The 11,601-nt window shown below is 36.9% G+C and overlaps 1 protein-coding gene across 1 annotated transcript; it reads left to right on the forward strand.

The window, feature by feature from the left end:
- Positions 1–9,643: 9,643 nt before the first annotated feature.
- hoxb13a (homeobox B13a) lies at positions 9,644–11,233 on the forward strand. Its single transcript, XM_053613284.1, has 2 exons — positions 9,644–10,522; positions 10,832–11,233. Exons 1-2 carry the CDS (start codon positions 9,856–9,858, stop codon positions 11,077–11,079), a joined length of 915 nt encoding a protein of 304 aa, XP_053469259.1. The 5' UTR covers positions 9,644–9,855; the 3' UTR covers positions 11,080–11,233.
- The last annotated feature ends 368 nt before the right edge of the window (positions 11,234–11,601 follow it).

Below are 11,601 nucleotides of genomic sequence, written 5' to 3' on the forward strand. Positions count from 1 at the left end.
TCTGAGCTTTGACTTCTGTACAGAACTGATGAGATGCACTTCTGATATTATTCCAGAGAGTTTACTTCCGAAGTGGATTCGAAGTGTTTTTTGTCATTACAGAGCCTAAATTAGCAAGTAGGACTTGTTGCGCTCTACATCACGGAAGGTACCCTTGTAGACCCGAGCCAAGTTTGTTTTAAAATGTGAACGATTGAGTTGTTTTTGTAGCGTGTGCCCACCCCTCCCTTTATCTGTTCTCTCTCTCCGCCTGTCCGGTCTTCCACCTAATGAGAGACGCGCTCAATCCGCCGCGGCGCCGCTTGGGCGCGCGGACAAGAGGAGGTGTAACATTTTCTTTGGTCTCCGACCTGCCTTTGTACTTTTGTTATGGAGAATTACGTTCGACATCCCTTTGCTTACTGTCACAGTTGCTTCCCCGGAGAGAGAAGCCAACCGTGATTGTTCCGCAGCTTTTGATGTTTATAATTTTGGAAGTCAGTCATTAGAATCCTAATGTCCTTGTGGCTCAGGAGACAAAATTCCGTGTGTTTTACATGACAGATAGGCGACACGAATATGTCATGAAACGTGCGTAATGGATATGTGAATTGTAATTAATATAATTGTGCATATGACGCTTTAAGGAATGAACATTAATTTCAACATTTATACATCAGTTTAATTTGAATAATACAGTATCTCGCGGTGGTCAGTGGCCGTGTTATAGCTCATTCAGCAGATTAAAATCTCTGAGTAAATTGCGTGTTACAGCCAATACTTCTGTTTAAGCAGGGAAACACCCAGACAGTAATGTTAATTAATTTATTTTTTTAATAGAATCCTTGGAAATGTAATCTTTTTTTAAAAAAAATTCTTTCTTTTTTATTCTTTTTATTTTGCTGACACATAAATACAATAAAATACGAATGGAAATAAACATAATATAAATGTATATTAAATGTAGTGTGCCTTATATACATACTGTTTCACTGTGCATAGCATTAAGCACTATTTCTAAAAGAAAAAAAAGGGATGATAACGTGGCTCTTCCTTCACTACTGAATCTCACTCAATGCCTTCACGTCTTGAGGGTCTTTTTAATTATGCTAATGATTTAGACAGAAAGACCCTCCCCCCATTACTACAGTCGTACATACAGGAATGAGTATTTTAGAAATACTTTTATAATTATATTTTATCTGCTAAAATAAGTATTCCCACTTGTTCATTGCCGTCTGAGTCATTAAAATTCAATTAGATGACAATAAAGAGAGAGTGAATTAGATAAATCATAGACTCTAATTCTTAAATATATAATAGTAGTGCGTTTGTCATAGAGAAGTATGTTTCATTATAGCCTACAGTAAGTTCAGTTCCTAAATGGCAGCATAAGTATATATCTCAATCTCTCTCTTCAGTTAACCCTGCAGTAGAATATGCCATGCAACAACCATGATCTTCCATGTATGTGCATATTTAATAATAAGGGATCATGTGTTCTGTCTTCATTAACAAAATGCACGAGCATTGCTTCCTCCCCCAGTTCATGATTTTCTATCAGATGTGCCCAGACATTCTCACAAGATTGGAACTGATGTCGCACATTGGTGATAAAATGGCGCTGGCGCTTTAATAGTTTCATTTGATCAACCAATCCAGGTATATATTTATAGATATATATTGCTCTGTGTGTTTTATGATTGCAGCTAACATGCCTCAAGTGTTGTGCTAGGCTGGGGAAGAGTGGCATGGGAGTGGTGCATACAAAAACAGAAATTAACAGAGCCAAGGGTGCACACCTTTCAAAAGCTGTTTTAGTCCTGATCATCCGCTCAGATTTACCAGTGACGGCGTAATTGCTTTCCACAGGGCAAATTTAAGTATATGATATGGAAATATGTGCAGCTCTAGCAGAAATTGTACTGTTTGTATGCAGAGTTGCACTGTGATTGTAATTGTAAGACTCAGAATTATGTTGGTATGAAAGTGAAAAGGTTTATATGACAAAGATTTGAACTGAACCCTGAACAGGACAAATATCTAACTAAATATTTGTCTAACATTTAATAGTAGCTAACTCCTAGTTGGCTATACCTTAAAAGATCATTACAATTAAATGATCGAATATAAATATACTTTACACACATCAGCAGTGAGCAGATGGTTACCTATAGCACATCCTTGCGTATTCCTATTTAAAACACATTCTTTATTATTAACATAAATTTTCGTGAGCGATCTGAGAGATCTGGCAATTTTTTTTTCTTTAAAGTTGCCCCATGTTGTCTCCAAGAATTTTTTTTTCTCCATGAAAATAGTTGAGCCTCTACTGTTGAAGCAAAACTGATCCAACTCCTCGTTGTTTGATTTCTCGTCTCTCAAACCACATTACGAAAATCATTAGTCCTTGATCTACAATGAATAAAAATAAGCTGCTTCAACATTTTGTTAGTTTTCGTAGCACTTTTAATTTTCTTCCTGATTGTATAATTTGAGCTTTGTTGCCACTATTTCAGCTAATGCATAACCCGTGTGGGAATAACCCCGCGCCCCACCCCTCTCCCCCCCCCCCCCCTCTTTGAGACGACCCTGCGAAATGGCCTTGGCATCAATATCAATATTATTAATCAATCAACACTTTCTTAATCAGCATAATTTAGAACTTGGGCTGCCTAATGGAAATTAACCTTTTCGAGTGTTCTCTCTGATAACTTGGAGAATATAAATTTATTGGTAACACGGTATTTGAAGGGTACCTACACGTGGGCTTCATAACACATTCATAACCATTACATAGTCACAAGTGTTAGATGCTTTATGAAAGTCTTATGTCAAAAATATTCAGGTGACATTACAGGTTTTACACAATATGTCACATAGGAGTGGAGAAAAAAAAGGCTCCAGTTCATAACACATTCATAAACATAAAACAAATAATAAACATTAATAAATATTGATACAAATTACAAAAATATTTTACTGAGCAGCATTAGACAATTTATAAAATAGATCTGTATCAAATCTTGTCAGGTGACATTACAGGAGTCGAGAGAAAAGGCCTCTCATGATTGATATGGATACCATGGATATATGAATAAACATATCCTGCTCTTTTTGATGAGCAAGAAACCTTTAGAAATAGAGTTATGAATAGAACATAGATGTTAAAATATATTATTGGCTGAATGCTTAGTTTCCTGAACAAATTTAGTTACATGCATGTAACATTGGAGAAGAGGAGTGGGGTGAGAGTTAATGTAACCTATTTTTGTAATGTAGCTTTTTCATGTGTGTGTGATAATATAGGATAAATTAATAGCTATTACATTGCTGATCTTTTCCCACATTAAGTATTCAACAATGGAAGGAATAACTAAAAATTCCCTTCTAAGAACACACTGTCTAAGTGAAAACACTGAGAGCTGAATTGCAGTCCTTTGAATTGCAATCTGTCAGTCCTTTTTCCATGTAATTGCCTTATCATACGAACTTACAGAGAACACTGAAAGCACTTTTATATAGTATATAGGCTTATCTGATAAGACTATATGCAAGATGAACCCAAAAGAAAACTTTGGACTTGATAATTTTATGTATAAGAAACTAATGTAATACATACACTGGAAAATTGTGAACAATGAACACTAGGTGACAATTTGAATTTTGTCTCCATACAGTGTTTTTATAATAATTTTTTTTTGTTTGCTTACATATCATTTGCTTGTTGGTTTCTCATAACTAAATTAGATCATAACTTTGTAAAGAATGCTTCTATACAGAAGCTATTACTATGTGTCATGGTACACCATCATGCTCTTTATGTCAGTGTTCATTATGCTCATTTGAGTAACCACAGCAAAATCTCTTCTTCACTCTGCAAAATTAGATCTTATGAATGCTGTAGAAAATAATGCTGGAAATCATAAGATTTTCACTAAGAAAATGACCACCTTAATGAATATAATTGCAGGTGTGTACAATAGGTTGCACGTCTACTGTACATTCGCGTACTGTACATCTGCCATAGGACATCTATAGGTGAAAACAAATAAACTTTCATGACCTGGATGAGTGAAATCCTTTACAAGTGTGCACGATTGATTAACTGATTTATAAACTACTCAAATAGTGGAAAGAACCACTTTATGGTGTCTTATTCATTCAATCATCCATTCATTCAATCAAGCAATACTTAATTTATTTTCAGTAACCACTTGATCCTGGTCAGAGTCATGGTGGAACCAGAGACTATCCCAGGAACACTCAGCACAGGGCAAGAATACAAGTTGCAAGGGACACCAGTCCGTCACCGGCACCATGCACACACATAGCACAGGCACATTCTTTTACACCTATGGACAATTTTGAGTAGCCAGTCCATCTACCGGCAAGTTTTATTTTTCAGATGAATCCTTTCAGAGAAATCAGGAGAACCCAGAAGAAACCCTCACTTAACATGAGGACAACATTCACAGCCTGTACCTGAGCTCAGGATCAAACAGAGGGCCCTGGAGTCACCCAAAAAATGTCTTCTGTATGTTACAATCTCCAAAAAAATCATTAGAAAAATTTCAAAATTGGAAACACCTCTTTTTTCTAAACAGGACACAGTGTGAATTTTTGAAATGACATGATAGTCTAATATATTTTATGAACAATAACGCTTCCCAGTCACATGTTAGAAATTTAGATTTTACAATGTTTTTTTGGGTCACTTTTGTAAAAAGAAAAGGGGGGGGGGATTGATGATTTTTGATGATTATTTTGATAACAATGTTGATTATTGATTGGAAAGCACAGACTAGTATTGTGTTTTGCTTTAAATACTTATTCAAATACATAAATGTATAAACGTTGACTTCATTGTATTGTAATGTATTTGAAGCCAACAGGCCAACAGGCCTACTAGAGGCATATAGTCTAAAACAGTGCTAAGTGAATTAAATATTGGGTAATCGTGACAGTGCGTTGGTTAGTTAGTTTAACCTCTTGAACCTTTATCAACTATTAACCCCCTCCCCAACCTACCCCGCTTAACCTATCTAAATATAAGCAGGTTAAAGGCTTATTCTCTGCTTTGGTAATTGCTAGGAGGTGCAAATGAATGAATGAATGGGAATAATATGCATACAATTAAAGGAAAATCGACCCTATGCAGCGCCGTTCCGGAAAAGAAGTTTTACTCCCATACATTTGTATAGCAATGGTGATGACACCTGCACATGCAATGCCCCGAATTATTTACGACAGCTTCAGATTGGACTGAAGGGGTGTGCATAGGGATGAAGCATATTACTAGTGGCATAAAACATTTATTTTTTATTTTATTTTAATTTTGTGTAGCTGTTTGCATCAGTAGCCTACTAAATTCACAAGTTGCATAGTGATGCCCAATCTAACCAATTAGGGTCAGTATTACACCGCTGGACACCCTGTTTATCACTATTTAAGTGCCCCCAGGGGGTGGCCACATGAGTGGCTCTGGGTGACAGCTTCCACTCTTGAAATAACCCCTGACATCCCAAGTTACCCCCCAACCCTGATCTCAAATCACATCTCTTAGATATCTGTATTGTTGTTTTTGGAAATATAAAGAAACTGTGCAGGTCATATATAGGCTAATGTAGTTATGTAGCAATGTATTGTGAACAAAGGAATAGATCAAATATTATGATAAGACTGATGAACTGGGCACTTCACCGCGCGCCATCGCTAAAAATGTCTGGGTTTATATTTGGATAATTGGCTCAGCTTTTTCCACTGCTGTTGCATAATCATTATCTTTTCATATTTATTTAATTGAACGATCACCATGTGAATGTATTTTATATAGCCGTACTGCGGCCGACCGTGCTACAGACTGGTCTAATAATTAATTATGAGTGAATTCAGTGAATTAAAGAGCGAATTAAAAACCATAAAAACCATAATAATAATCAAATTGAAAAAGTAGTATATGAACATAATATAATAATGATAATAATGATACAACTACTACTACTACTACTACAACTACTACTACTAATAATAATAATATAATACTACTACTACTACTAATAATAATAATAATTCAGACTTCGTGAATCACGAATGCATCTAATTACGTACCACTTTAGATATGTAGGGTTTCGAAAATAATAATTTGGTTAACTGTATAACATTCATAAGATGCAGTTAATGAAGTAAGCTAACTAAACCCTGGTTCTGCAGAAATTCGAATAAACTCGTTTACTGACAGAAAAAAAGCAAAACAGTACTTATATCGCACTGGCCATATCCTATTTATTTAAGGATCTTACTGTATCCTACTGGATTTTACTCGATCACCCTCTAAATTGACCATCTCGCTGAGGCACAACGAGTTACTGCTTGCTATTGAGTCTGTAATTAGTGCTAACTTCACCTGCTAAATATTTTTCAAAGATCAATTTGTAAGCCATTACATAGTAACTCCTTTAACGCGATTAATAGTCACCAATAAGTGGAGGCTAATGGCTATTGCGCCTGAATTCAGGAGTTTTCTTACATGATTCTCAGCATTGCCTGCTTACCATGTGAGCCATATTTTCACTCGTCAAATAGGCAAAGACGCCATCGGATGATTCTACAGTGTGATCTGACACTCACTCTGGTGACTTAACAGTATAATGGTGTTTAGAAAATTACCTTTGATCTATTTTTTTTATCGAATGCAGTAATAAAATGACTAATATTTACTTATTTTTTCAAAATAGGTTTTTTGTATATACAAAAATCATAAATATTTGATGGGTTTTATTTGAAACTGTTTCGTAGTGAATTGATCTACAGTAATGACGGTCATTCATAAACACTGACGGTCAGGAAAGTTCCTGGGAAACACAAAACAACTAAATAATCTGTCGCAACTGATATTGCAGATGTTTCAGACACGTTACACATTACACTGTGAACTGTCATATGCTGTCATGTGCATTAGGGTCATATTAGATATGAAAGGAATTAGACAGCTCATTCATTCTTATTTCATGACGTGGTTAATTAGTGTATTAGTTGAATGTGTACTTTGAGTATAATTGCTAGTGAATCTTCACACGCTGGATAAATCTAAGCTGTTTATTCGAGATGATCCATTTTCTACTGTGTGAATGCGCTTAGAGAGCTACCAAGAAACGAACCTTAGCACTGCGGTCACAAATACGGGCCTTCATGTCTCTATCCCCACCCCACCCTTTACACACACACACACACACACACACACACACACACAAATATTGCCAACTATAGTATGATAGTGTTTATTGAAGAGATAAGTTTAAAGGCAGTAAGGATCTCAGCTGTACGGAGAGCCAGTGTGAGTCCATTCTACAACTAGAGCGCCAGTACAGGAAAAAGTCTTGATTCGTATTCTTTGTGTCGTGAAGAATGGCAGTGTAATGGCAGTGTACAGGCAGTGGCATGTGAGAACAATTGTTTTGTCTGAAACCATTTACAAGACTACTCTTGCAGTGCTTTTATCTTAAACTACTGTATGGCTTATGGTGAAACGATAATAAGTCCTCCATTAAAAATGTTAGACTAAATTTTGTCAACCTCTTTTATGTCAAACCTCTTCTATTATGATCGTCTGTAATGTTAAATTGTAGAACAACAATCCTTCATTTGCATTTTTTAAAATGCAGTCTTATTATTTAGGCAATGATGGGAATAATACCTGCTCCTGAAGAGTGTAACTTTATGCAATGTGGACGTTTCAAGAACTCAGTGAGATGCGAAATCTTATTAGCACTCGAGGTGCGTCATATGAAAAAAAGAAGAAGAAAGCCTATGTGTATTGTGTATATAGTTTATAATGTAGCCTACGTCTAGGTTTCGCGGTTTTTACTACTAAATACTAAAAACCCTTTTTTTACACTACAGATATTGATGGATCAACTGAACTATCATATCATTACAACTCGCTATATTACATTTCTATGAATATTTTTTAAAACAAAAAGTTGTATATAAAATGATGTACTTACAATATAATTTAGATATATGTTGGCTTTTGGTTTCACTTATGCGCCAAAGCTATCCAAACGGCATCCATTTTTTTTTTTACCTCCCCTAAGACGAAACGACTGTATTATTCCTCCGAAGGCAGATAACAAACCAACCCGCACTTCCTGGAGTTTATTTAGTTCGGAGTTTTTGGATATTTCACTTCATTATTAGAATTTGATGGTCAGTGAGATGTAATCCACATTGTATGCCTATTTCAAAAAAAACAAAAAAAAACAAAACAAAAAAAAAAAACCAGGAAGTTGGACAATACGAGCGTTAAAGCGTTTCTTGTGTAAAGCGGATTTTCAAGAGCCAAACGTATCAGTGGCAACTGTAGGGACAGAGGATTGCCGTTAAAGTGTGGCCCGACACTATAAGGAACTTCTTTCTTCTGTAAAGAAATAGCAGGCATGGATTAAAACATTGCTTATTTTGTTCATTGTCTGTCATCTCAACCTAGTAGGATGAATTCTTTTACCTTTAGGCTATATAGCTGGCTTCAATGTGTATGTTTGTGATGACAGGCGCAGAGCAAAGGCCTTGAACTTGGGAAGTTTGTTTAAGGAGGGATTGCGTCTATCGTTGCCTTCTGAATAAGCCCTTCAGGGAGGGCCAGTCTCGTCGCTTTAAACTTGGCCTTGACCTTGAAGGCCCCGCCTGATGTGTAAAAATCGAGCGTGTGTGTGTGTGCGCGTGTGCGAGTGCGTGTGTGTGCGTGTGTGTGTGTGTGTATTGGATGAAGGAGTGGGGGTGGCACCTGGAGCGAAGAGGAATAGAGGAGGAATGGAGGGTCCTGGTCATCCCTTTTAAAATATCCAAAGCGCCAGTCTCTCACATAATTAACTATTTTAAACATTATTACTCTGACGAAATCCTTTACACAACATGGTTCATCTAAAAATAATAACACTGCTAGTTCGATGTTATTTGTCTAGCACTTTTAAAAACCAACTTTACAGAAGTTAAGATTTAGATGTAGATCCCTATTGAGTAAGCCAGACAGTGGCAACAAAAAAAAAACTTCCTAAAACGACAAACTCAAATTGGAAACCAATTCTCTTCTGGTTGACATCATTATGAGGTTTTTATGTCATTACAATATACAGAGAAAAGGCAAAGAATACTAGACGTGTAATAATTTGGAATGTTTTTTCGGTGCAAACCATATAAAACTTATGAGCATATTTTGTCCTGTTATTAGGAGCCCTAAAGCTGATAAACAGTCTAGATAAACCACAGTCCTTAAATTGTTATTTTAACACTGCATCCGTTAATTCAGCAGTGTCGTTTTTTAGCATTATTTTTTAAAAATAAAGATATTTTGTCTGTACTTACAGAGCATATAACATTTTAAGCCTTACAAGCTTTCATGAAAGGGATTTCAATGCGAGACAAAAGAAGGATATTTTGTCATATGACGACGCAAAATATTTACCCATATTTAAACAAATTTATAGGAAATGAAAACGATCATGTAAGCTACCTGGTTTTCAAAATGCCACAATCCCTGCAAATGTGAGAGCTATATGTAGATATCTAGCCTATAAACATATAGATAAATATAAAAAAATATTTTCCCTTTACAAATCACTAAATATCCATCCTTTGGCTCGCACTGGATGAGGGACATATTCTCCAGTTCTTAAGGACAGTAAGGTGACAAAAGAAATCTGTTGTTTATTCGTCGGTGTCAGTTGTGAATCACGTGACATGTCTATCGTCCAATGAATGCGCGCCGATCCTGACTTTACTCCATTGCGTCAATGCAGCTACGGCGATGTAACCGTGTGTCCTGCTCTGAAATAAGGTCTTTGCGCGATAATTCTCCTTCCGAATGGTACGCGTGCTATGACCACCTCCCTGGTCTTAAATCCTCGTTGGGCGGATACTGTAATGTTTGTGTATGAAAACAACTTGGATGAGCTTAACAAGAACATGGAAGGTCTGGTTGGTAGCAGCAATTTCGCGGCCAACCAGTGCAGGAATCTGATAGCTCACTCAGCTCTGAGCGGCCACCCTTCCAGCCTTGTGCATGGTTCTGGCTATTCCACCGTGGATGTAAGTACCTCGAGTTCAGGAGAAACCAGTAAGCAATGCACTCCGTGCCCAACGGTACCCCAAGCTTCGTCCACGGGGCCTATACCTTATGGCTACTTTGGCAACAGTTATTATCCCTGCAGGATGGGGCGGGGTTCGCTCAAGCCTTGCACACAACCGAGCGCGCTTGGCTACTCTGCAGAGAAGTACATGGACACCCCGGTCACATCTGAAGAATATCCCACCAGGGCCAAAGAGTTCGCTTTTTACCACGGCTACCATGGCCCTTATCAATCCATGGCCAGCTATTTGGACGTGTCCGTGGTACAGACACTAGGGACCAGCGAGCCACGACACGATAGTCTTCTCCCTATGGACAGTTACCAACCGTGGGCTCTGGCGAATGGATGGGGAGGTCAAATGTACTGTTCCAAGGACCAGAGCCAAGCCGGCCATCTGTGGAAATCTGCATTAGCAGGTATGCAAATCTTGTGTGCAGGACGCAATTAAATTTCAGCATAAATAAAACATTGCAATTTGCAGTATTTATTTATGTATGTTTTAAATATTGCGGAGAAGTTGTAGTCATTTTTGTTAAGATACAAAGGAAGGCTCGTTTTCCCCTCTCAAAACAATACCAATGGGGAAAAATTGTAGAAACCAAAGCGCTTCGAACCATGAACGTGGGAAGAATTGATTAGAGACTGTTGAGACTGATCAGGGATTGTAGAATGAAAAGACAACTAGCAAGCCCATCAGTAATAACCCTTTTTGTTATTCATTTCAGATGTTGTTGCCCACCAACATGACGGGGGCTCTTTTCGCCGAGGTAGAAAGAAAAGGATACCATACACCAAAGTGCAGCTTAAGGAACTGGAGAAAGAGTATGCCGCCAACAAATTCATCACGAAAGACAAGAGGAGAAAGATTTCTGCGGTAACCAACTTGTCCGAGAGGCAGATCACAATCTGGTTTCAGAACAGGAGGGTAAAGGAAAAGAAATTTGTTGCCAAAGTTAAAAGCAGCGCTCCATAATAGGGATTTGAACAAGACATTTTTTTTATATCTGTGACTCAGATTAAACAAAAAAGTCGACTGGACTTTTACTGCGATTGTTTGTGTTCTATTGCCTGCGTATTTGCATCTCGAACTAATGAAAGGATGAAAACATAAAGAATAAAAAAGACAATATCCCTGTAAAAATGCCTGCCAAAATATATTCCTGCATACAAGCTAAATGTTAGAATGTTAAGCATGTCGATGTTGTTACTGCAGTAGAAATATAGCTTATTAAACTATATATCCATTAATATTCTTTATAACATACTTTAATGATATATATTAAATGTATATGTATATATTACAATTAAAAAATCACCTTAATCTTTTAAAGTAATTTACTGCCTTAGCTAATTTTCATAAATAACTAATTTGTAATTGTGCTAGTGGATACGCCAAGTGTTGTCCCGTAAACGTCCCATTTACATTCATTTTACTTTCAAACAAATTACAATCTTGCTGGGGTGCTTAAACAGTCCTGTCAACTTCCAACGAGTT

This window comes from Ictalurus furcatus, chromosome 2 (assembly GCF_023375685.1).
Source record: "Ictalurus furcatus strain D&B chromosome 2, Billie_1.0, whole genome shotgun sequence".
NCBI lineage: Eukaryota > Metazoa > Chordata > Actinopteri > Siluriformes > Ictaluridae > Ictalurus > Ictalurus furcatus.

Excerpts from the sequence above, each read along its gene's own strand:
- hoxb13a (XM_053613284.1), top strand. The coding sequence starts at position 9,856 with ATGACCACCTCCCTGGTCTTAAATCCTCGTTGGGCGGATACTGTAATG. Across the intron at positions 10,523-10,831 it reads GTGGAAATCTGCATTAGCAG|ATGTTGTTGCCCACCAACAT; the intron begins GTATGCAAATCT and ends TATTCATTTCAG.